The sequence below is a fragment of the Notamacropus eugenii genome, chromosome 5 (assembly GCF_028372415.1).
Source record: "Notamacropus eugenii isolate mMacEug1 chromosome 5, mMacEug1.pri_v2, whole genome shotgun sequence".
Classification (NCBI taxonomy): Eukaryota; Metazoa; Chordata; class Mammalia; order Diprotodontia; family Macropodidae; genus Notamacropus; species Notamacropus eugenii.
In genome coordinates, this window is record NC_092876.1 from 90038374 (window position 1) to 90065710 (window position 27337).

The following is a 27337-nucleotide window of genomic DNA, read 5'->3' on the forward strand; positions in this document are numbered from 1 at the left end:
CAAGTCACAGTATTGCAAAATATCATTTGTTGAACACCACCCCCCCCCCACCAACAACAATAAGAACAACAGAAAACAGCCTAAAATATATAATAAGCCAGTAGGTTTTTAGTATCAGCAAACTGTTTTATCACCAGCTTTGACTTCTCCCATGTGTTTCAGGCCCATATTGTCTAACTTCTTACTTATCCTCCATCTATTATAGCTACCCAATCAGCTCCTCAAATTCAAAAGGGCTCAAAATGAACTAATTAATACATCTCAAAATTGTATTTCCATTTCTAATTTTTATTTTTATGCTTGTGGCACCAACAATCACTTCTTATAGATGCTTAAAATCTTAGTTCAATCTATCGTGTCTCAATATGTAGGACATTTGGGTAAAGATCAGTTGAGGAAGTAAGAAAAGATATTTTATCATTGGACTATAACAAATTTCACCTAGGAACAAAACACAAATAAAGGAAAACAGATCAAAAGCCTGTCATGACGTCATGACAGGGGTACTTTTTCTTCTTTAAGGCAACCAGGTTTAAGTGACTTACCCAGGGTCACACAGCTACTAAGTATCTGAGGCTGTATTTGAATTCAGGTTCCCCTGACTCCAGGATTGGTGTTCTATCCATTGCCACCTAGCTGCTGTGACAGGGTTACTTTAAATATCTGTACTACCACAAAAGTTCCCTCTGACCAAAGCAGAGCAGCTAATATTTTTTTGTCTTGAATTAGTGGAAGCTAACCATGAAATTATGTCATGACACTGTTCATATGGTCTATTTGTGCCTGACCTGCGGTAGAGCTCCTATTGGTCTGATCAGCCACAGTTGGACAAGAAATACCTTGACCCTAATGACCCAACATAGTGATATTATTTTGGTCCTTTTCGAGCACAGACAAAAGTCAACCAACTACAAGGAAAACAAAAGTACAGAATGCACTAAAGTGGGTGATGAATGTTAAGAACAAGAAAAATAAGTTTTTCTTAGACCCTATTGTGGGAAAGAGGAGCGTCAAAGATTGATGCTCATTTTAACTGTGTCGCTATTAATTAACGATGGAGAAAAGGCTGAGTTGTGAGGCTTTTATTTTGTACCTCCCTTGATCTCTTTGGCCCCTCAATTCCATGGTGCAGGATGGGGAGACCTTAGGATCAGTGCAGACCTTTGACATTTACTATAGTAAGCACAAAATTCGAAGTTCATGCAGCTAGGGCTGGAAGAGACTTTAAAAGTCGTCAAGTTCAATGTTTTCATTTTATATATAAGGAAAATGAAAGTCTAGGAACCAGCTACATAGATCATAATAGAGACCTAGAATTCAGGAAGATCTGAATTCTAATTCAGTAGCAGATACTGGCCATGAGTCCCTGAGCAAGTTACAACCTCTATATCCCTCAGTTTCCCCATCTGTAAAATGAATTTAATAGTATCACCTATATCTCAAGAATACGTTGTTGTGAGGATGAGATGAAATGATACTTTGTAAACCCCTTGCACACCGTAAAACTCTTTGTAAAAATTGTTATTATTATTTTTATTATTAGAGAGGCAGCACAGTGAACAGAGTGCTGGACCTGGAGTCAGGCCTCAGATACTTCCTAACATTGAGGGATGGAACCTGTACTCCTAAAAGAAAAAGCCTATGTCTTTGAGACTTGCACCCCAAAGCCCTTGAACCCAGATTTCTGACGTTCTCCTGAGATACATGGCCCATCCCAGTCAATAATCCTTTTAGCTGCCCTTTCACTGTGGCCCTCCTTGTCTGTACCCGGCCCCACCCCAGGCTACTTGCCACTCCTTCATGCCATCCAAATCTTTCTGCAGTGTTTTATATAAAGTATCAATCTTATCCTCATCAAATGCATATGTACTTCTGTCAGCAACATAATAAACCTTTTCTCTGACTAAAAGAAGGCTTGAGTGGTTGGACTCTTGAGTCAGACCCCTGCCTTGCATCCTTGTATTTCAGGGTTCCTACCACCCCTAGGCTGCAATAATATGACCTTGGGCAAGTCACTTAACCTCTGCTTACCTCAGTTTTCTTAAATGTAAAATGGCGAGAATAATCACAGTTATCTTACAGGGTTGTGAAAATTAAACCAGATAATATTTGTAAAGAGCACTTAGTACAGTGACTGACACATAGTAGATGTTGTATAAATGCTTCTTTTTCTTCCTCCCTCCTTCTGTCCCCCTTTTCCTTCTTTTCTTCCTTCTCTCTTTTTTCCCTTTCTCCTTCCCTCTCTCGCTTCTTTCCCCTCATCCTTCCTTCCTCTCTTCTTCTCTTCCTTCCTTCCCAAGTTACAGAAGGAGTAAGTAGCAAAGGGAAGATTTAATTCAGGTGATACGATTATAGAGCAGGGATTCAATCCAAGGATAGATTTCTAGAGATCCATGCAGTTGGATGGAGGAAAAGATTTCATCTTTATGCTCACAACCTCTATCAATTTGTTTTTCAAAATTGGCTCCTCTGGAAAACAAGCAGAGGAATATTTTATGTTTGCATACTTACCTTGGGATGGGCCTGTGCCTATTCATGTTTGGAAATCTCAAATACTGTGCCTTACATTAGGGCTCTGCCTGATTGCAAATCACAGAATGTTTTATTTTCTTTCCTAATTTCAAAAACTGATACTTTGGGGAGAAAGGAAGGGCTTAGTGGCCTTCAGTTTTGAGCCCTGGAAGAGCTTTTCTTTCTCTTGAGACAGTATTATAAAAGCAAAACAATAGAAGTCCTAAAACAGGGATTTTTAAAACACTTTTTGTGACCTTGATCCCTTTTGCCAATCTGCATGGGTCCATGCCAAGCTAAACATGTAAATATGATACTTTCCTCTGCTTGTTTTCCAGAGAAGCCAATTTTGAACAAGAAATTAACATTGGATTCCATTGATTAAATCAGATTTATTTGTTACAGAGAGGACCCCAAAGAGATAAACCTATTTCCTTTCAAACATAGAGGGTTTTCTTCCTCCTTTAATACCTAATCCTAAAGATCCAATTATTTCTGGTGAACTCAGAGTTAACTGAGAGAAAAGAGCAAACCTGGAAAGATGGAAAGATGGAAAAAGGGATGGAAATACCTATTCTAAGGAAAACATTAATCTCTTTAACTTAGCTCATACCAAAAATTTTTTCCTTGTGTAATCCTTTGCATTTCCCTAGTGCTCAAAGTGATAAATGCACTTAAGCATTCTGCTCATAAACAAACCTATCAGTTGACTGATAAGAGCATAAACTGGGAAAGGCAGCATGACACAGGTCTAGGACGTAGGAGACCCTGCAATCATGAAGATTGTTTCTAAGACTCACTAAAGCAGATGAGCAGATCTAATCAGAGCTTCAGCAGAATTTTGGAGCGCAAGATACATGTGATGGATCCAGTTCCTGCTTGTGGAATTATGAATAAATAGTTCACTTAACTTCTCAGGGCTCCTAGCGACTCTCTAAGTAAAAATATAAGTATACATAAATATAAGCATATATATATGTACATATATACTTAGATAAATATATATTTGTATAAATATAAATATATTATAATATATAAACAAAAGTATATGTAAATTATAGACAAATTTGCACCAGTTGAGTGTGGATCATTTTTTTTTTACAAATAAAATCACAGTTTTGTGTTAAAAGGAGTAGCACAACCTAAAGATTCTTCCCTGTGTCTTGTTAAACTCATAAATAAATGAGAAAATAAAGTTCATGGACAGTATTCAGGCTCCAGAGCACAGAATTCCCCCCAGTCTATACTGATTGATATCCTGGGAAGAAATAGTAAAGTACTTGTAAAGACAAATCAGACACTGACTTTGCCCCCACCATGGTCACACAACCTAGTAAGTATCTGAGGTTGGATTTGAACTCAGGTCTTCCTGACTTCAAGTCCAGTCCTCTGTCCATTGTGCTACTATGCTTTCCTCATACACCTAAGCTAAAAGGGGATCTCATGTATTTTATCCAGCCCCTGTTTCTAGGGAAGACTGCACCTAATTTCATTTTGGGAGGAGAAGAGTGCATTTTAGTCCTCTCATGCATCTTTCCTCCATTGATGTGGATGAAAAAAACCAATCCATCCTCACCTACCCTGTACTATAAGGAAAGGAACTTTTATGTCCTTTCCTGAACATTCCCAAGGCTGTCTCAGTTAAGATTACCTAGTATTCTCTGCATCTTGGGACACCACTACAAATCCTTTAGTCTTCTCTTTGTCTCACTTTCCTTATTCAGAAATCAAGACCAACATCTACTCAGGCTCAGGTAGGATAACATATATAAAACACCGCTCTAAAATGAGCTCTAAAGCCTATGGATTATCATTTGCCTCAGTGAGGTATTGTGGGATTTGATAATTACTTGTGTTTTGCATTCTATGCCTCTTAGGATGGATTTACATCAAGACCTAAAGCATGTAAGTTACCTACATTAAAATAAGGTGGGATGAAAATTTCAGCGGCGGAGAACATCCCACTCCCAAACTCCTCCAACCAGAAATCTCTTACCCCTGTGAATAAAAAAGAGGATATGAGCACTGTCCATGCCAGGGAAAAATCAAACACCATCTGAGGTAGCATCAGCATATCCTATCCTTATAGGAACTGGGCTGGAGTCTACAGCCAATCTATTTCTTTTGCATCCCAAGGAAGAGAAACATACTCCCTCATGTATTCCCTGAGACCTACGGAGCCTCCAGTGGGTGGGAAAATATGACAGGGCATGGTGTCCTGAAGGTCTTGCAAGAAATGATAATGATGGTATTGACTGATATTTATGATGCATTTTTAAATTTTCAAAGTTATTTATGGAATACATATTAATCTACGTACTAATGTGTGTGTTTATATATATAATGTATATAAATAAAATCTCATTTGATATTACAATAATCTTGTGTCAGACTACTGATACTCTTAATCATGGAAGGGCATTTTGGGAGGGAAATCCCCTGTCTCTTTCCCCCTCATCTCTTTCTACCCATTACTCAGGAGGTTTACCCAAACTCCTTATGAGGGCTGAGGGAAGTCTCAGGAAAATAAAGGATTTCCATTATCCAAATATCTGAGACCCAGTGAACCAAAAGAGTGGCTCAAAGTGTCTGATTTCCTAATTAGGAAAACCATAAACCCCAACAATGATAGATTTAAGCAATTCTCATCAGGCTTTGTGTGGAGCCAAGTTTTTCACCAGTTCTGGATCTCTTTATCTGCGAAGTCTACTGGAAGAGGCTAGGAGTCAATTCAATTGAATTTAACAAATGTTTATTAGGCATGTGCTAAATATGTCAGGAACTGCACTAGGCACCAGGGGTTTCAAATATAAAGTGAAATATTCTCTGCCATCAAGGATCTTACATTCTGTTAGAAAGAAATAATGTGTACACATAAAGAAAATACAAAATTCATATAAAGTCATTTCTGGGGGGAATTCCAGAGGGTACATTGGAAGAATACCCTTGCAAGTAACATTCGTGACAGGGATAGGGGACATAGGAGAGATAAGTCCACTATAGCTGGGTATGAGGGAACAAGGAGTGGAGGTCCGGGAAGTAAGCTTAGGCCTAAGTAGTCTACAATTCAGAATCATAGAAATCCTGAATTTAATCATAAGGAAGTGGACTGTGGAAATGCTGACTGGATTATCAATCTCTGAGTAGCAGGTAGAAGGTTGAGGATGGAGGGTCTGCCCAGTGGTCCAGATAATGGTAAGTGGAAGAGTGGGGTCAAGTTAGGTATAAAGGGAAGAGATATATTTGAGATACACCCTCTCCAATCTCTAGTTCCAAATATCCCCTCAATTTTTAAAATAGATTTTATGTCACAGAGGGAGGGTCTCAGCAGGGTCTTTGGTCCCGGACTGGTAGCCATAGTGGAGGGGAAAGAGTAGTGAAGTAGATGACCAATACAAGTCTTGCCTTGAGGTAAAAGTAGAGATTAATGAATTCCTGGGGTCACGCTGGTTGTTGAGTTCTGAGACATATGGAGGAAACATAATCTGTGAGACACCTTGAAAAAATTGAAGATACATTTGACTGAAATTCATGCCCTATAGATAATTATTTTATAATGTCCCTCCAAGGATCTTAGTTATAATATCTGAGATTATATTGATCTTCGTCCCATTGAAAATGGACTTTAGATTTGGGGTCAGGAGCAAGAGAGATAGGGCAATAATATGGTACCCCATGTGGTAAGAAAAAGGTCAATAAATCTGAGGAACATGTGATTATAAAGACAATGACATGGACTGTACAAGGGCAGAGATCTTTTTCCAGACATAATAATAACAACAGGTAGTGTTTGTGTAGCCCTTTAAGGTTTGAAAGATACTCTAAAAATACTATTACAAGTACTATTACTACTGTTACTGCTATCGCTATTGTTTACAGTACTACAAATGTTGTGAGATTGATCCTTATAACAATCCTGTGTGCTTATTATTCCCATTTTTTAGATGAGGAAAATGAGGCAGAGACAAGTCGCACAACTCGTCAATGTTTAAAGGTGTATTAGTGCAGGACTTGAACTCGGGTCTTTCTGACTCACAATTCAACTGCTCTATATACTTTGCCACCTCGCTGCCTCACTTCTATGGATGGTAAATTCATCGTACACTAGAGGATTATGAGATATGACACAGAGATACAGGAAATATCACACAGTCCAATCAGAAAGGCAACTATTATACCACAGATAAAATAAATCTTTATATCAGCACAGGAAAACTTCAACATAGAAATGGTATCTGAGTAGGAGTAAGAAGTGATATTGCTTTGGCAGAAGGCTATGTGCTTGACCAAGAAGGGGAAAAGAAGGAAGGCAAGCCCAGCCTTAGACATGTTGCAGTTAGCAAGAGTATTGTCACAGTGCAGAAGAGAGCAGATGGCCACATAACAGTAATGGGCATTAGCACCCCAAACTTTATGCTGCTGAGACATTAGACAAAGAATACTTGGTCAAGATACACATCAAACTGTATCTCCTTTATCTAAAACCTGAAGACACAGAGAATACCAGGAAGGAAAGGAATGCAGGTGACTGAGTTGGTAACCAGGAAGTATATTGACTTGTGCAGAGACTCCTCATAGAAAATATGACACATAAAGCCAAGGTTGCCCACAATGGATTTAACAGATTTAGTACAGAAAGAGAGGGAGATACATGTGGGCAGCTTCCAAACCAGGAATGCCATTCAGGATGAAAATATCTGGTGTCATATAGTTGTTAGGAAATCAAGAGTGCCTTTGAAGGACTCTATCTTTACAATAAATTAATTTTCCTGGGAGGGAAGGAAATCAAGAAACATAATACATGTGTAAAACACACACACACACAAATACATACATATTTAAGACTAAGAGAGATTGATATACAAATCATGTATAAAATTATGCTTATATGTGTGTATCTAATACACACATGATATAAACATACATATGTTCTATATGTATGGTGTACCCTTACACACACATCTACATAATGGCCCATGGGCAGCATGGATAGATATAATCTGTGATCTGAGCCGTCTTTGCAGAAGGTGAGACAAAGGCCATGCCAGCACCATTATGAGCCCAGCTTAGTGGATGCTGGGGAGGAGACATTGAGAAATATTGTCCAGGACTGTCAAGACTGGGAGCTCACTCTTATCACCAAGAGGGATATCAAACCAGGTTAAGTTTACATCTATTTGCTATCTGTCAAGTACCTCTAATCTACATGTATGAATCTGAGATCAGAACAAAAGTTGCTATCCTGATCTCTCCTTTAAACAAAAGATAGCCCTTAACTTATACTCACTAGCTTATCCCCTTGCCACCAAATTCTGGTTGCTCAAAAGACCATCTTGAATAGCTAACTCAATGGTTCCTTTACAGTGAAGACAAAGCATATACCCCTCAGTTTAACTTTCACAACCCAGCCCCAAATAATCTTTCCATCCTCATTATCCATTACTTACTTTGCCACACTCTCTGGTGAAATGGCCAAGTCTCTATTCCTCATATGCAGTATTCCATCTCCCACTTCCTTACCTTTACTCTAGCACTTTCTCATGCCTGGAATGGCATGGGGAATGGGACTTCCCCACCTCTATGTCGTAGGACCTGTCATTTCCTCCAAGATAATATACAAGGATTCTTTTCTTTACTCAGCCTGTCAACTTCTAGTGCCCTCCTTTTACAGGTATCTTTTATTCAAGTACCTTATTTATTTTGTATATATTCTGTGTATGCTGTCTTCCTCAATGATTGTAAGCTCTTTAAGAGGAGATCTTGCTTCTCCTCTTATAATTGTGCCCCTAGAATGTAGCACTATACCTGAAACATGATAAACATTGAATGCTTTTTCTCTTAATTAGTTGAACAGATTGACTCTGAGCCAGGAATCTGTTCAACTAACTATGTAAACTTAACTTGGGGTTTGCTGACTAGATTTCTTTCTCAAAGACCAAGCCTTAAACCAATTCATTTTGGACAATAGGTCGCTGCACCACTTATTAGTTATTTTGGGGGTCCTCCTGGCTCAGAGTGAATGTGAATAGTAACTTTCTCTTTTGACTAGAAAACCTGAGGGTCTTTTCCTCCCAGCTCAATTCTTTTCTTTTTCTAATTATTAAAGGGGTCATCCCTTGACTCAATCCTTGAAGAGGTCTATTCACTGAATGGGCATTGCCTCATTGAAAGTGAGAACTTGAAAAGACCTTAGCCGAGGTTTCCCACTGACTGAATCCTGGGTCATCTCCAGTCATCCTGATCCATATCTGGCCACTGGACCCAGATGGCTGTGAAGGAGAAAGTGAGGCTGGTGACTTTCCACAGCCCTCCCTCACTTAAAACAAAATCAATTGCAAGTCATGTCATCATCTCCCTGATGTCATGGTTCTCTTAGAGAATGAAGGATAAACTATATAACCATAAGTTAAATAGATAGAAGAATGAATTGAAATGAATAATTTTGAGTGCATTCTGCCTTCCAGTAACATAGATATATATCTTGTATTATTGTCCACTGGATCAAAATTAAACAAGTCAAATCTTTTTTTTTCCCCACACTTTGCTGTTTTTCAATCATTTCAGTTGGGTTCGACTCATTGTGACCCCATTTAAGGTTTTCTTGGCAGAGATACTGGAGTGTTTTGCTATTTTCTTCTTCAGCTCATTTTGCAGAAGAGGTAACTGAGCCAAACAGGGTTAAGTGACTTACCCATGGTCACACACCTAGTAAGTATTTGAGGCTGGATTTGAACTCAGGTCCACTTGACTCCAGGTCTGGAGCTCAATTCACTGCACCACCTAGCCCCCACATTTTCCACGTGATAACCCTTCAAATATTTGAGGATAGTTATCCTATTTTCCCTTTTCCTAGTTTCATAGCCTAAGTTCATTAGGCTCCCTTTCATGCCATGACTTTGGTTCCACTCACCATCCCTATCACTGTGCTCTGAAAGGATTGTACCTAGTCAAGGATCTTCTTAAGATGTGGTGTCCTCAACTGATGCATCAGGAAGTTTCAGTAGGAGTATAAAAACCTGACACAGTGAGTAGTAGGGTTAAAACTTTGGACGAGTTAATGACTAGCCTGGCTCTTAACCTGTTTCCCTTGGCCTCTACCTTTTTTACTCTAAAGGGCTTGATCACTGAGGTCTGGAAGGTGGGCTTTCATCAAAGAAGAAATTAAGGCAGTGGGTTTTGAGGGGAAAAGAGGGTGGAGGAATATTTTGTTTCCATCTTCCACAATAAAATGTTAACTGAAGGAAGACAGGGATAGAGTAGAAGCAATATCCTAACCCCCGCTCCCATGCAAGTAGGGTTAGTTTTTCCTTAAAAGGTATGAGGACCATTCTTGATACTTGAGTGACTAAGGGGATGGCTGAAGCTGTCAACATTACTTCTGGGTCACCTGACTACAAAAGAAGTTCCAGGAACCTTTCTGATACTTGGCTAGTGGATCACAATGGGAAACTCAGGCAAGGAAGCTTTGCTTAAATTACTGAACTAGCTGTATTTTCATTGCCTATCATTGCTGAATATCTTTCACCTGCTGTGGTGGAGGTAACAACTTTTCTGTTAACTGTTGAATGACCTATGAGCATCTCATTTGGTGACAATATCAAGCCTGCGTCAGGGCCAGCCTAGAGCAACTTTACTGATGGGAGTTAGCAAGAGCCATATATATCTTCCATTTCCAGACCCTGGCTCAGAGACAGAACTTCCATAAGAAAAGCAAATCTAAATTGGAGTATATGTGACCATGATTCTCTATCTCTGGGCCAGGGAGTAAGACAATAGATGCCTTAAGCAGATCCAGAGATTATGAGAGAAGTTTGTGTGGGGTAAAGATCCAGGGCCACAGTGAGTCAGAGACACAATTGAAATGCCTTTTTTATTATTCCTGAAAAAATGTCTGTGCCATGTATTAGTGTACAGTCTTTTTTTTTTATTAATATGGCTTTATTTTACATTTTTATTGATAGCTTTTGTTTTTACATTACCAGCATCTCGCAATACGTCCCTCCCTCACCCCTCACCAGCAGTTGATCCCTAACAACAACAAAAAATGAGAAAGAAAAAAAATCAGTATATCTAAACAATATGTCAACTGAGTCTGACAAAATCTGCAGTGTTCCATACCCAAAGTTCCCTGCCTCTGCAAAGAAGGTAGAGAGGTCAGGGAACAGTCTTAATTTGTATAACTGGAGCTACAGAGCATGTAAGTGAATCACTTGCACAGATCCAAACTTCTGTTAGTAGGATCATAGGAGTTGATGGATTGCAGAAAGAGGGAAAGTTATCTAGAAATGCTAATCATTCTGAATTTTCTATTTCTAGGGAGTGTAAATGACTTGCCAAGTTCAGGGAGCTTTTCAGTAAAAGTGACAGAATTCTAACACAGGACTTTGGACTCTAAATTTGATAATTTTCTCACAAAACCTTGAGGCTAATTTATGATCCATTTGTTATTCTTCACAGTACCCAATTTGAGGCCTGTCAGTCAAAAAAACAAAACAAAACAAAACAAACCATTTGCTACATAGTGGTGGTTATGATTACTAACTCAGGATAGAATTTGGGATTTCAACATTTCAAACGTCACTGCTACATCCTTTTTCATTTATCTTTTCTCTAAGAAATTTCTCAGTAGATGTTACAGAAGGTCTGATATCAGGAAGATCTGGAGATAGGGAAAAGAAAATAATGTACCTAGCTATGAAAAGCATAGAAGAGGAAAGGGTGTCTCATTTTCAGGACAAATATTCTAGAAATGGTACTATTCTCAAGCACCAAGAAGAGCAAGCTGCTTCCAGAGAAGTTGGATTTATTCTCTATACAGCAAACACTTTTGACACTGCCCCAAAGAACAATGACCAATGAGGACCCACCCACCCCATCCCTGAATTCCAAAATAATTTGGGTGTCACCAAAATGAGTTCCCAGAAAAAATAACTATCCCATTAATTGGCTTGCCTATTATGGATAAAAATAGTGTGTCAATGAAGAGTGAGGCTTTTCTAGGCAAAGAGTCTCCAGAAGAGAGAAGTTGAGATGAAGCCAGGCCTTTCCACAGAATGAAATGACATATTCCCAGTGAGAGGAGATTCAGTGCTAAAAGGAACAGAAGGAGCAGAGGTTGGAGTCCTAACATAGGTTTTCTTTAGGACTGACATCATAGGAAGGTCATACTTTGGGACAATGTCTTATGCAGTTGATGACCTCATATCTTTCTGAAAGAGACAATGTGTAATAGTAGAAAGGACGTTGGAGTCAGAAGCAAATGACATGGGTTCAAGTCTCAGCTGCATCATTAACTAGAAGATATCCTTTGTCACACCATCAATATTATCAATCCTTAAATAAATATCTTAAGCATTGTGATTCTTATCTGTAAAATTGGTATGATAATCCCAATTCTGATTTCCTTACAAGCTTGTTGGGTAAATCACATGACATGACAGATAAGAACTTTGTTTTTATTCTGAAGTGTTATCTATATGTATATAAGGGCTTATTTCTATTTGTTGGGCATTTTAAAGGGAGCTATTCATATGCCTTGAGATGAAGCATCTTTTTTCTGAAGTAAGAATCTAATGACACAGTTCCGAATCTGCTTAGTCTTTACCCCATAGACAATTGGGTTCATAGTGGGAGGCAGGAGCAGATAGAGATTGGCCATAATGATGTGAATATGAGGAGGGATGGTATGGCCTCCAAAGCGGTGGGTGAAGAAGGTGAAGAAAGCTGGAACATAAGTGATGACAATGGCACAGAGGTGAGCTGTGCATGTCCCAAAGGCCTTCTGCCGAGCATCTGCAGATTTCAAGCTGACCACTGCCTTGAGTATCATGGTGTAGGAAACAGTGATACAGAGAATGTCAAAGCCCCCAATGAGCAGGGCAACCATCAACCCATACACCGCATTGACTTTTACATTGCCACAGGACACTTTGGCCACAGACATGTGGTCACAGTACGTATGAGGAATAAGGTTCCCTCGGCAATAAGGCAGCCTCTTGGTGAGGAAAGTAAAGGGAATGACCAACATCACACCCCGCAGGAAGGTAAGGAGCCCAGCCTTGGCGATGATGGGGTTGGTGAGAATGGTACCGTAGCGCAGGGGGAAACAGATGGCCACGTAGCGGTCCAGGGCCATGAGCATGAGCATCCCAGACTCCATCCCTGTGAAGGTGTGTACAAAGAACATTTGAACCAGGCAGGCATTGAAGTTAATCTCCTTGAAGTTGAACCAAAAGATGAAGAGTGTGTTGGGCAGCGTGCTTGTACACATAAGCACATCTGTGAAGGACAGCAGAGCCAGGAAAATGTACATGGGCCGATGCAGAGCATCCTCAGAGTAGATGAGATACGTGAGGCCAAAGTTCCCTGTGAGGGCAACAACATACATGGTGCAGAATGGGAGGGAGATCCACACTTGCACTGCTTCCAGCCCTGGGATGCCATTGAGGATGAATGAATCTGGGGTCAAGCTGCTGATATTTGGAGCTGACATGCTTGTACCTGGAAGGTCATGATGTGGCCCAAAACAGAATAGTCTCTATAAAGACAAAGAAAATAGGAAACTAAAGATTCCCGATAACCATGCAACTACTTCTCCATAACAATCATTCATTTTACTTTTTTTGTGCGTAACCATTTATTTCTGCATGTAGGCTATTATGACCCACTATACCATCTGCCTGAAATGTTCTTCTTCCTCTTCTCTGCTTGGAATCTTTGCCTATCTTCAGATCTCAGTTTAATCACTACATCTTTCAAGAGGACTTTTTCAGTTCCCCCAATTGTTAGCCACCCCCTCATAACAATTCATTTGTTTTACACACACACACACACACACACACACACACACACACACATATCCCATATTTATTCATCTGTGAACATATATCTCCTTACATAAACCCCAAATTTCTTGAGGTCAAAGATGTCTCACTTTTGTGTTTGTATTCCAAGTTTCTATCAGTTAGTCAATCAAAATTAAGTGTCTACTATATTCCAGTTGATCTGGGTTTTTGTCCTAGCTTTGATCCTTAATATGCTTTGTAATCCTATATATAGCACTTATCATCTGTGTACCTAAGCTTCCTCATCTATAAAATCAGGTTACTAAACTATATGGTCTTCTTTCCAATTATAATATTCAATGAGCATGTCTTTTATAATAGAAGATCTGACTGGAATGGAAAGTAGATAGTAAATATTCAATATCTCATAAATTATTTTTTATTTAATGCCTTAATTCCTCATCAACAGGCAAGAGGACTAGATGACATCTCATTGTGCTGTCCTATTTTAATTATAAACAATTAATCAACAAACCTCACCTAATGCTCACTCTGTGACATCTTAGCTACCTCCTTTGAGTAGGTACCTCTGGGGGTTCTTTTATTTTCTCTTGTTTTCTTGGAAGGCCCCTGCTCTTGAATTTGACATGATGAAAATAGGTAAATTACAGAATCACAGTAGTTCAGAGATGGACATGATGCGAAAGGTCTTGTAGTCTAACATATACCTTAGCAGAAATGCCCTCTACAACACTGAGAAGTGGTCACCAAGCCTCTAATTAAAGAGCACTGGTGATTGGGAACTAGATACTTCTTGTGTACTATTCCATCTTTGGGGATCTTTAGTCACTGAGGAGATTCTCCTCCTATGGAATCAAAACGTATCTCTGCAATTTCCACCTTTGTTTCCAAGTTCTTGTTTTGTGGATCCACGTAAAGATATGATTAAAAAAAAGAGAGAGAATCGAGGTATACATGAAGAGAATAAGTAACCACATGAGGTTAGTTAGATCCAAGGATACTGAAGGAATTGATTGATATGCCTGCTGAACCATTGCCAGGGATCAGTGAAAGAGCATGGTTAATGGAAAAGGTGCTACAGGATTGGAAAAGAGCAAATGTCCCAGAAAAGGGAGAAAAGAATTGTATAAACTTTAGAACAGTGAGTTTTATTTCTATTCTTGGAAAAATTCTGGAATGTATTATTAAGTGGATACTTAATGGACATATCAAGAAAGCAGTGCTGGTAACAAGGAGTCAGAAATTAGTTAATTAGTAAGGGATGCCAAATTAACCTCCTTTTTTTTTTTTTTTTTTTTTTTTTGGACTAGGGTTACTATACTAACTCTTTGCTTCAGGATGATGTAGATGTAGTTGACCCTGATGTGAGTGAAGAAACTGAGAAAATTTCTTAGGCTGTCCCTATAGATAAGATGGAGAAATGTGAGCCAGATGACTGCACAAGTTGATGGATTTAAGTTGAATGGTCAAAAATTAATCATAAATGATTTGTTATTAATTAAGTGGAAGGTCTCTCATGGAGTTCCCAGGGGTTCTGTCATTGGGTATGCATGACGTGTAGGTATGACACATTTATGATCATAAAAGTTCTCTCTGAGGTAGAATGATGAGTTAAATCTTAAGCATTATATACTTCTATTAATGCTTTTCCTTGAAATAGCATTGTATACTCAATCTTTTAAAGGATGAAGTCATGCATAGTTTCAATATAATTTCTCTTGGCTATCAATAAAAATAGAGACTACACTATGAATTTTTCAAAAATCATATTTGTGCATGATTAAAGTTATTTAACTTTTTATGGCAAAGTATTGCCCATGTAGGAGACTGCCAGGTAAGAAGACCTCTTTTTAGTCAACTGAGGGGGAATGCCTTGTTTGAAACACACATATGCAATGAATAGTATTTATGTTGCCTAAGATGCTGATGATTATAATGTAGATAACTGATCTAGTATTGACAATTCCAATCCAAAACCTGACACTAGTTGTAGGACTTTGAAAAGGTAACAGCTTTTGGGACCTCTTTTCCTATTTGCAAAATGAGTAAGTCAGCATATTCAGCCTTTTTTGCCCCTTCTAGCTCAACAAAAGCTACCAACTTCTGTCATCCAGACGAATCTTTTTAAACCTAAACACCCTACATATCACACTCTGCTCTGGAAACAAAAACCAGAATTGTCCTTTCCTAGTCCAATATCACTCACAACTTCAAGGAATCATGCAATTAGATATTTTTCAATCAAATTCAACAACTTTACTATAAGTACCTACAATATGAGGATGCAGGCAATGTGCTAGATATCAGATGATCAGAAAATTAATCAGATTCATTCAATGATTTCCCATACCTCACGATCAAATAGGAGTATAGAACACATGGGAAAAAAGCTACAATACAAAATACTATATGAATCAGTAAGTAAACATTTATTAGGCCTTTACTATGTTCTAGGCAATGTGCTAAGATCTGAAGATACAAAAATGTTAGACTGCCCCTAGTCTCAACTAGCTTACAGTTTATTGAGTGAGACAACATGCAAAGTACTATGTACAAACAAGTTATATACAGGATAAATTAGAAATTATCAATAGATGGAGAACACTAGAATTAAGAGGGGTATGGAAAGGATTCCTATAGACAGTAGGATTTTAGCTGGGATATAAAAGAAACCAGGGGCATCAGAAGACAGATATCAGGAGAGAGAACTCTAGGTCTATTGGACAGTGAGCAGAAATATCCAGGGAAAGAAAATAGAGTATCCTGTTCAAGAAAGAGTCAGGAGACCTATGTTCTTTGGGTCACAGTATGTCTAGGCATGCAAGAAAGGTGTAAGAAAAAAGAAGACTGGAAAGGTTAGGAAAAAGTAGGTTATGAATGACTTTGATCATCCAAAAGAAGATTTTATATTTGATTCTAGAGATGATAGGGAAACAGTGGAATTTGCTGAGTAGGGGAGTGCAATGGTTAGGCCTACACTTTAGGAAAAATATTTTGGTAGTTAGTAGTGGGTGGACTAGAGGGGGGAGAAACTTGTGGCAGGCAGATCAACCAACAAGCTATTGCAAAAATGCAGGCATGAAATAATGTAGGCTTGTACCAGAAGGCTGGCTGTATCAGAAGAGAAAAAAGTGTATATTTGGAGAGACATTACAAAGGTAAAATTAGCAGACATTGGCAACAGATCAGATATGGTAAATAAGAGCTAGTGAGGAATGGAGGATGATACATAAGTTGAGAGCCCTGGTGACTTGCAAATGATGGATACATGCTAAAAAATATACATATAGTAAGACAGTGGCATTATTTAATAGAAAATTAATAGAAAAGATAGGAAGGGGGAAAGTTTGAGGGGAAAACAAGTTCAGTTTTTGATATTTTGAGTTCAAGGTGTCTAAGATACACCCATCTTGAGATGTCAAGGAGGCAGTTGGAGATGAAAGGCTGGAGGTCAGCAGGGAGGCTTTGGCTAGGTGACTACATTTGTGAACCATCAGCACAGAGATGATAATTGAATCCATGGGAGCTGGTAGGATCATCACATGAAATAATATAGAGGAAGAAGAGGGCCTAGGAAACAACCCTAAATGAAATCTAAAATAATAGGTATGACATAGATGTAGATCCAACAGAGGAAAGACTGGTCACATAAGAAGGAGGGGAGTTGAGAGAAAATAGTTTTGTGAGAGCCTAGAGAGAAGATAGTATCAAAAAGAAGGTGATTGACAGTGTCAAAGACTGCAGAGAGGCCAAGAAGTATGGGGATTCAGAAAAGGCCATTATATTTGGCAAATGAATGTGTAGTTTTGGTTGGATAATGCCAGATGATTGAGAGTGAAAAAGAGAGAGGAAAGAAAGTGGAAGTACCTATTATAACTGATCTTATCAAGGAATTTAGCAATGCAATGGAAGAGAGACATGAGACTGTAGCTAGTGGGAATATATGGATTACATAAAGGAGAATTTTGAAGATGAGTGAGACATGGGCATATTTGTAGACAGCAGGAAAACAGCCAGGAGACAAGGAAAGATTGAAGCCAAGTCAAATAATAAGGATGATAGAGGAGGCAATCTGGTAAACAAAATGGGATGAAATGGGATCACTTGTGTATGTAGAAGAGCTAACCTTGGAGAGGAAAATGACAACATCTTCCTATGTGACAGGTACAGAGGAAGTAGAAGGAAACTGGGTGATGGGAGATGAGGTGAAAAGAGAACAGAGAACTCTGAGCAAACTGACTTATTTTTCCCCAGTAAATTATGAAGCAAGGTTCAGTTTTGAGGAGGGAATAAAAAAAGTTTGGAATTACTGGTGTTGAGGTTGAATAATGAGTTAATTAGGAAAGTGTAAAAGGATTCACTTGTAGCAGTGAGGACCCAGGTGAGGTTATATAACATAAATTTATAATGGAAACAGCACAGTTTCTTGATTTCCTCTAACTTTGTAGCACATGTAATAGAAAAGACATCTGATGGTGGGAGCCATCCAGGACTGAGACTGTAGAATCATCAATACAATAAGGGGGTCAGGGACTGGAGAGAAGAGAAACGTGTGTAGATGAAGTGGTTCAACAAGGGGTCAAGATGAGAAAGGGAGAAAAGTATAGCTAGTGCAGGGGATTGTGGTCTGGGAAAGAACTGAGCAGTAGAAGGATTCGAGGTTATGGTGTAGAGGAATAATGTTTGGAACCGCAAGACAGAAGAGAGATGGAATGACAACACGGTGTTATTAGAAAAGGGAATTTTTGAGTTCATAAACGTGGAAGAGGTGCATTTGTGAGTGTTGGAAAGATCAAACATATAATCATCTCTATTTGTAACAGAGGTGGAGCAGAGGATGGTTTCATGTAAAAATGAGTATATTTGACGGAGTATCAATATGTATGTTGAAGCCTGTAGTATGAGTTGAGGAACGAAGGAGGAAAGAAATACTGTGATCAAGGAACCAAATTCTTTGAGGAAAGAAGAGGGGTATATTTAGGAGTTGTTAGACCAAAGATATAGGAATATTGATTGGGTAGTAGATGAGGATTGATTGGACCTCAAAGAGGTAAAAGTTAAGGGTGACAATAGTAGAGGGACAACCTGGATGTGTGAAGAGCACTAAAATTCCAACTCCTCTACCTTGGTCAGTGAGCAGAGGGGAATGAGGAAAAGTTCAGCCAGTTCTGGAAAGGGAGGTCTGGAAAGCTGTTTCATCAGGAGTGAGATGGTTCTCAGTGATAGTCAAAACACAGAAGGATTGGGAGAAGAAAAAATTAAAATAAAAGCAAGTTTGTTGTTTATAGAACAGGAATTCCAGGAAATACAAAGGAACAGGTGGTGGGTAATTTAAGGGTGTGATATTGGGGGGATTGGGTTGTGAAGAATGGGAATAAGGAAGGGGGCAGTAAAGGTCAGGGAAGAAGTTTGAATGATCATCTCCAGGGGTTTAGAGTCATTGGGATGAATGGGTATGAGTGAGACAGAAGTGCAGATGAGAATTATAAGCAAAGTACTATGGTAGGTCATTATTGACTATAAGGAAGTCAACACTTCCCTTTAGAAGGAGTCAAAAAGAATGAACAGAATGACAACAGGTAGAATGACACAGGGTAAGGACATTCTAGTCCTCAAGAACAGAATGAATAGAGTTAGAAAAGTTAGGAATATTGGGAATTCAGAGCTATTATTTTAGGAACAGAGTAGTGGAGTAAAAGCCAAAAGGTATTATAAGATAAAATTGGAAATTTAAGTTGGAACCATATTATGGAGGACCCTGAATGTTAAGATATTTGTGGGTTTGTTTGTTTTGGCAGAGGGCAGGCAGTTATAAGCCATTGATACTTCTGAGGGAGGAGACTGATGTTACTGGAACCATGCATAAGAGGTATTAGTCTGGCCTGAATTTTGATGGTGGAATGCAACTGACAGAAGGTGGATACATACAATTCTGAAGCTATTGTAATGGTACCAGAAGATGGTAATAAGGGTCTGAATGAGAATGTTGGGTGTTCATGAAAGGATAGAAAATATGCCAAAGATATTTTGGAGAATGATATGGGTTCCATTAAGGCATTCCTCAATGGCTAACAGCAGTATAAAGATGACCCTGTATTCTTAAAAGTTAAGCCAGAAGAATGACACATTACTTCCTAAGAAGGAATATGGGCTTCAAATACCAATCCTATGAGGTCTGTGATTCAAAGATCAGCATAGTTCAGTACTGAGAAGTTTAGCACACAAAGCTTGGCAGTCAGGTGTTAATGCTCATAGCAACTCCCAAAACTATATTCTGAGGCATGAAGGAGCTATAATCTGCTCTGTAGTTTAATCATTTTAATGAATCCATAAATCTTTGAAGTAACATAGAATTGAGATTTAAGGACTGATTGGATATAGAAAGTGAGAAAGAAGCAAGAGTCAAAGATACCGATTTCCAAATGACCTGAGCATTGAATATAAGCACTTTGAGGTGAATGAAAAAACTCCCTAAAGTCAGAATAGACAAGGACCAAGAGGAGCTTCCTCACCTGTTATTTCTCAGCAGGACTGGTTCACCTGTGCAGGGGACAAGGTAGAGGGAAGAAAACTCTATAGTGTGCCATCCTCCTAAAATCTACCCAAAATCCTCCTCATTCTTGTTTGTCCTGTTCTAGCTGAAGACAAAGACCAGCTGTAGAAAAAGCTAAATTGCCAATTAACTTTGGATAGCCTTCACATAATAAGATCAATTCTGTCTTTTATGCCAACAGAGGAAGATACAACGAGTCAAGCCTTTTCCCAACCATCATGTAATGATTTCTAGTCTAGATTCATCTGTACATACCATAAACCAATGATATATATCCTTAAACTCAGAAATCAACTTACCCTGAGAGTATCAGAGAATAAAATTGGAGGTATGAACTCATGCCCAGAACATATACTTGAGTCAGAGCCTGTGAGATGTTCAGACAAGGAGAAAAAACAGATACTACATAAAGATGAAGCATATAGGGACACTGACACTATGGGAATTTAAATTGTTTATACCAGGTTTCCTCACTACCCCAAAGGAGGGTAATGTTCCACCTGCTATTTTTTCCTAGAGAAGAAAAAAAGTCAGAATTGATATGCCTAGTCTCTATGGGCTTATCTAAAGCCAAATGTAAATTTCCTAGATCCAATGGTCCTTAGAACAAACCTGTTGTGCCAGGAACCAAGAGGAATTTGGGGTCAGAATCTATGCCAAAAATTCTAAGAAGGAGTTTTTCACAGGCAATGACTAGGATTTTGGTTTCTATTCTGTCTACATCAGTTCATAGAGGTCTTTCAAATTTCCTCTGAAATAATGTTGGTGGTACCTGTATAATCACACCTCTCATTTCTTTCAGGGAGGAACATTATAATTCCTGTGAGTCAGGCAAGTTGATTTCACCAGTGCAGCTAAGTGGTCTTTCATCATTGACTTACCCAAATTTTTAATTAATTAATTTGTTTTCAGTTTTCAACAATCACTTCCAGAAGTCTTAAACTTTCTCCCCTTTTCTCCCTCTTCCTTCCCCAAGACAGCATGCAATCCTATATGGGTTCCACATATACATTGTTATTAACCACATTTTCATATTAGTCATGTTGCATAGAAGAATTAAAACAAGTGGGAGAAACCATGAGAAAAATCAAACAAAACAAAACATAACACAAGAAAATATGACATAAAAGAGTCTGCCTCATTCTGTGTTCCAGTTCCATAATTCTCTCTCTGGAGGTGGATGGCATTTTGCTTCAAGAGTCCTTTGGGAATGTTTTAGGTTCAGTTGTTATCACTGGCCTATCTGCCACTTGTGAAGTTTCAATCCATTCTTTGATTCTCCATTTTCTCCTTATGTTTCTTTAAAAAAAACAAAAACTCATTTTGTTGTCCTTAGGTTCTCTTCACAGCTTGAGCCAATTCTGATTTTTAGCACTCCTAACACAAATTTTTATAGAACTGTCATACTGTTATATTTATCTTCTCTTACTGGGCTGCTTCCATTTTCTATTCATAAAATAAAATGGATGGTCAGTAGGTTTCTTAATTATTTATTTAGACATATCCCTGTTTTCTTCCTTAATAGAATTGCTTCTCCTTGTTTCTTTTAATTTCATTTTGGGTATCACTCATCCCTTCTACACTAACCTAACTCATTTGTTCCAAAGGACACTGTTCCTCTCCTCCTAAGCAACTGAAATCTACTTTCACAATATCCGTTTTGTGTCTCCTTCTGTACAGGAAACACTAGAATGGAGTGATGACTTCCCTCCAGAGTTTCCACCATTTTGACCCAGATACTAGTTTCCTTCTCTTAGTGATAACGGAAGCCATATTAAAATTGCCTAAAGTTTTTTCCTACTCTTCCTCCTCCATCTCTATCTTCTCCCTCTTCTTCCCCCTCCCCACCCCCATCTCTTCCTTTTTGTTTTGACTATCCTTTGTCAAGGATATCCTTTGTAAGGAACTAGAAAAGCACTGCTTTCCCTCACCCATCCTTTATAATTTGAAGGTTTTTTTTAAAAAATAAATTGGATTCAGAAGACACCTGACAAATACATTATTCTTGGTATTTCTTAAATCTATTCTACATCTGGTCAGTAATCTGTTAAATCTATATTATAAGGTGTGATCTAGATATTCAAATTCTATCCAAGAACAAAACCTCAGCAAGCCATTCACTTCCTAGGTTAATTTTCATATACATCACTTGTTTTCAATGTGCAACAAATCAAATCCACTAGAATTTACTTAAGCACCTACTATATGCTGGGCAGTATGCTGTGCTCTCTTGCTTTTGCCTTTTTATTCAAGGTATCATCTCCCTGTTAGTATCTTTTGTTTTATAATAGGGAAAGGCATCCACCAGAAGAGGATAGTGAACCTGAAATCAGGATAATTGTTCCACTACAAAGATCTTGGGGTTTCATCCAAGTGAAAACTTTGAAATGAGTGGGTTTTTCCTAGCAACCTAGATTGCTATGATAATTTCCTGTATTGTTAAAAGAGGCTCAGTGCTTAGTACCAAGGTGTTAACTAGTCAGCTATGAAAGACTTGAGAACTCTGATAAGAAATGATAAACCACCTGCATAAAGCAAGGCTCCAAAAGAATGAAGATGAAATACCCCCAGTTACCTCCTAACTGAGAGATGATGAAAATGTATACATATTAAGACATAATTAATGTGGGAAATTGCTTTCAGAACTGTGTATATATGTATCCATAGATTTCTTCTTTGGGTTTTCCAAAAACGTACTTCAGATTGAATCATAATATTTTCACTTTTTTCCCTGTGATTTTTTTTTCCTTTTCTTATGTGTCTTCTTTCACAACATGACTAATGTGGAAATATGTTTTGCATTACTGAATACATATAATCTATATCAGATTGCTTGCCATCTTGGAGAGAGGTGAGGGAAGAAAGAAAGGGAGAAAAATTTAGAATTCAAAATCTTTCTAAAATGAAGGTTGAAAATTGTCTTTAGATATAATTGGAAAAAATAAAATATTATTAAAACTTTTTAAAATGGGCCTACTAGTAGGAACTAATTAAAAAGAGAATTCCTGTGACTTGAAAAAAAACTTTTTAAGTCAAAAATCAGTTATTTGACTTTCCAGGTTGAGGAGATAATAATAGACTATCTAACTGTTCTCAATGAGTTCAAATCTAAGGACCTAGGAAAACTTTATTTTGCATGCTGAATGAACACTTATTTTCATAAGAGAAAGAGGAAAAAGAATGGAGCATTTATTAATTACTTACTTCATGCCAGATATAATGGGAGAAATATTTGCTCTCTGAAACTGCTACCAATTATATATTAACGACAATACAGAAAATATAGGGTTAAAAACCTAGGCTTTATTATTGCACCCAAGCATAGATCCAGGTCTCAGACAATACTTTAACAGTAATTAGTATTCTGATAAGGCCTCTTATGGGAAAAATTACCTGAGAGTGACAGAGAAATAATTCATTTACATATTGCAATCTTGTAAATTCTTCTTAGGCCATAAAAGTTAAAGAGAAGATAGATCCATAATCTCATGCTTCTTTTAATGTCATAAAAGTTGAACAAACACTTAAACAATCATAATCTCATAAATCCACTAATGAAACAAAGCTCCTCAAATACACTTTATACCTAAACTAAGTCAGGTTACAGATTAAACTAAATTTAGAAAGCTCACAATTCAGCTTATTGAAGAGGAGGATTTACATGTCACCAAAGAGTCAAAGACAGTTGAGATTCTTCCTCTGGCTCCTTATCTAAGGAATGTTTAAGACTCCGAGTCAATTTTCACATCCCATGGGACAAGTTTTGGTCATATGAGGTTAATATTAACACAATATAGACTTTTAATTAACAAAAATTTGCAGGAGGAATGACCCTGAGTTTCTAATAATAAAAGAAAATAAAAATTTCCCATACCACAAACACTGTGATAAATTTTTACCAATAGTATCTCTTTTGATGTTCATAGCAACCCTGGATTATTATAATTTAATAAAATCACAATATCACAATAACTCTAGTGCTATCATTATTATTATTATTTTCTACATTTTACAGATGAGGACACTGAGGCTGATAGAAGTTAGGTAACTTGCCCAGAATAAGTTTTGAGGCCTGACACCCCCACCCCACCTATTCTCAGGAACATTTACTCCCTGCTTGTGTTCTGTCCTTCCAGCCAAAGAAGACCATGCCCTCTGAGAAATGATGACATGACTTGCACTTGACTTTGTTTTGAGTGAGGGAGGCAGGTCACCAGCCTCACTTCTCCTCCAGGACCATCTGAATCCAGTGACCAGATATAAGAAAGCAAACTATTCATCCAGAAATAAAAAGTCCTCCTGATCTTTTCCTCTGCCTAATTCTCAATAACTTCACCAGTTCAAAAGTTCCCTGAGAGCTGATACTGTTTTTGTGTCAAGCTGTGGGAGAAACCCACCATTTAGGGTGCAGCAGCCTAGACTAGGTGAAAATGCTATTTTTGATTGTGTCAGTCAGAGGTGGTTGTGAACCAGGCTGGTTCACAATCAGAGTCCTTGTGAGAAAAAGTAGTTCACACCCTCTGCACTTGGTATACAATAGAGAAGCTACCTCAGAACTGGATAAAAAGACCTTTTGAGGAATGCCAGTTGCTGTAGCAGACTGAGAGCCCTTGGAAGGACTTTGAGATCATTGTAGGAAGGAGCCACTACTTGACTATAATACTTGTCTCTGAGCTGAGGATTCAGGCTGAAGAAAACCCTCAAGAAAAGGTCAGTTATTTCCCTCATGACCCACCACTTTCTTCTCTTCGCCCCCACCTCCTTTCCAGAAATTTGCCTGTTAAGCAGAAGTTATAATGGAAACTGCTGTTTTATTACCCATATATTTCCAGGAAACTGAATTTTGCCTCAAGCACAAAGAGGCCAGAGGTAAAATAGACAAGGTGAGGCAAAACCCTCTGTTCAGTCTTGGGGATTTTTCCTGAGTTTATGGAGCAGCTTTGGGACCACGTTTAGACCTTTTTAAATATAAAACAAGTCCCTAAAGCCAAAGAGAAAACTATGGAGTGGACCTTCCTTTCCTCTCTCGACCTGCTAAGCTTTCAGCCCCTTTTTGGGTATTTGTCAAGGCCTGTTAGCATTAAGAAGTGTCCTGTGTTTTTGCTTGTATTTGGATCCTTACTGCTTGCAAGTTGCCTGGCAAACAGTGTGTGTTGAGTGAATGACTGCTTAGTGCTAGGAATATTAAAGGGCCAAAGGGTTTTTTTTGCCCAAAGAGGGAAGACAACAAGCAAGGCAACATGTGACTAATTCCTCAAAGAAAGAACCCAGACTGTCCCAATTGAGTAATTTACAAGTCAGAGTGATGGAGTGCTTGGGTGCGTGTGCTTGGACCTCAATTCTAAAATCACATTTTCTTTAAAAATCACATTAGTCCCTAGCTTCAAAGCACTATCCCAGGCAGCTTACCCCAGCCCAAGGACACAACCTGGCCTAGCAAAACTTTTATCTCTTTTCCTGATATAGTAGCCAGCTGCACCTATAGAATTTATTAGTCTGATCCAGCTGTGTACTCACTAAGCTGGCTGTTTACTGGGTAATAATCGCATACATTTACTACTCACTGACCAATCATGAGTATCCAAGACGTTTATCTTGTGTAACAAGACACTGATGAGAGCAGCCTAGTATTATTACTTAGTCCTGACAGTTAGTTGACTTAGCTATGATGTTTCAGGCCTAAAACCACACCTCCAAGTAGCAAACCCCACCCTCCTTGGGCTCTTTCCTGATGAATTCTGGGTAAAATACCTGCATAGTAGATACCAAAAGTGCATGTTCCTTTAAGAACTAACCACTCCTTAACCACTCCCTAATCTTCGCCCCCAATCACCTAGTAATCACATGGCACATGTTATACAATACAATATCCTATATAAACTTTACCTGTACCCCATTCAAATAGCAAGTTCCCTAAGAACTCTTGCCCTCTGAAAAATGTAATAAATCTTTACCACCTTGATGTCAAGAATGCTTGAGTCTGCAAATTCTTATCCAGACAAACCATGCAGGGCACTCCAGTCTTGGGGTTCCTCTGTTGTTGCCCTATTTTTCCTGAGCCCTCATCAAGACCATTCTGGGTGTAGGTCAAAACAGAACATCCACAGCTGAACTAGCTCAACAGTAGGCAGAAGCAGGTCTCTGGTATTTACCACATCTCCATCCTAGGTGACCAACAACTCCATTCATTCAGAAGAGGAGAACCAGCAGGTTTTACCATTTTCCCCTGACGAACAATTGACTTAAGGACTGACTGCTATCCTGGTCTCCATTCCCAGGGCAATGAATTGCCTGAGGCGGATCACACATGGTCACTTCCTGCCTCCATTTAGTTTGTAGATCTTCCAAACTTTTCCTCTCCAGAGATTCCCAAGAGTTTTTTATGGACTTTTGCTTGTTATATATAACAACTTGCTTCATGAAACAGAGATGCCTAATTCTTCCCTCCTGCAGCCTGGTCATTACCTCTGCTTTAGTACCCCACATAAACCTAGTTCCCAGACCCCTCTTTGGGTATCACAGTACTTGTTGCGTGGCACCCCAAACTGCAACTCATTTGCTCTAATTAAGGACCTCAATTTTGTTGGGTTTACTGTTCTCATTTAGAATTTGTGTTGACATCCTCTCCCATTTCCTTACTCACTGACCTACTTCTCTCCTCTTTAGAGAGGGCTAAATTGCTATTTCAGGTTCTATCACACTCATGTCCCTGAACAAATGAGGAACAAAAACCAGACAGCTGTTTCTGGACCTCTGAAGAAAGTGGCAGCTCTACAGCAGAAGGAGCAGCTCAAGGCACTTAGAAGAAAGACTGGACTCGAGAAGAAGGAAAAGGAGGAACCAAACAGTAAACACATCAGGGGAGAAGGCTGTGAGAAACACCAGGAAGTCAAATGGAGGAACTATGTCCCTGAGGACAAGGAGCAAAAGAAGAGGAAGTTGCCTCAGGTGAAACTAGCCTCTGCGGAAGAAAAAGTCCAACTGGAAGCAGAAAAGTCTGAGCTGAGCACTGAGGAAACGAATTTCCCCAATCTTGCCCCCAGAAAGCCAGATTGGGACTTAAAGAGAGACGTGACAAAGAAACTGGAAAAGCTGGAGAAGAGGACTCAGAGAGCCATTGCAGAGACAATCCAAGAAAGACTTCTGAGGTCCAAGAAGATGACCTCGCAACTGGCAGAATCTGCAAAGCAGGAAGAGAGTGACTCCATCTAAAGAGGCCTCTCAGCCCTTGGTCACACTAGATAGCAATGTGGACTGATCCTTCTTGGCTAGGGACAGAGGGCTCACCCTCCATCATGGTTCCCCAGTGATCTCCACTCGGGTTGCCCTTTAATGCCCATCTGAATGTGTCTTGAGCATATTTTAGAGGTGTGGCTTGAAAGTTTGTCTGTTCTATGATTATCACAATCTAAACAAAAAAAATAAAGCCATAATATGTTACATTCATTAGTGAGAGCTTCTCTACTGT

The 27337-nt window shown here is 38.7% G+C and overlaps 1 protein-coding gene and 1 pseudogene across 1 annotated transcript; one reads left to right on the forward strand and one right to left on the reverse strand.

The window, feature by feature from the left end:
* Nucleotides 1-12037: 12037 nt before the first annotated feature.
* LOC140508667 (olfactory receptor 52N1-like) lies at nucleotides 12038-13003 on the reverse strand. The gene has a single exon (XM_072616554.1). The coding sequence runs from the start codon at nucleotides 13001-13003 to the stop codon at nucleotides 12038-12040; it is 966 nt and encodes a 321-aa protein (XP_072472655.1).
* Nucleotides 13004-26586: 13583 nt separating this feature from the next.
* LOC140507543 (coiled-coil domain-containing protein 12 pseudogene) lies at nucleotides 26587-27081 on the forward strand (annotated as a pseudogene).
* Nucleotides 27082-27337: the final 256 nt, after the last annotated feature.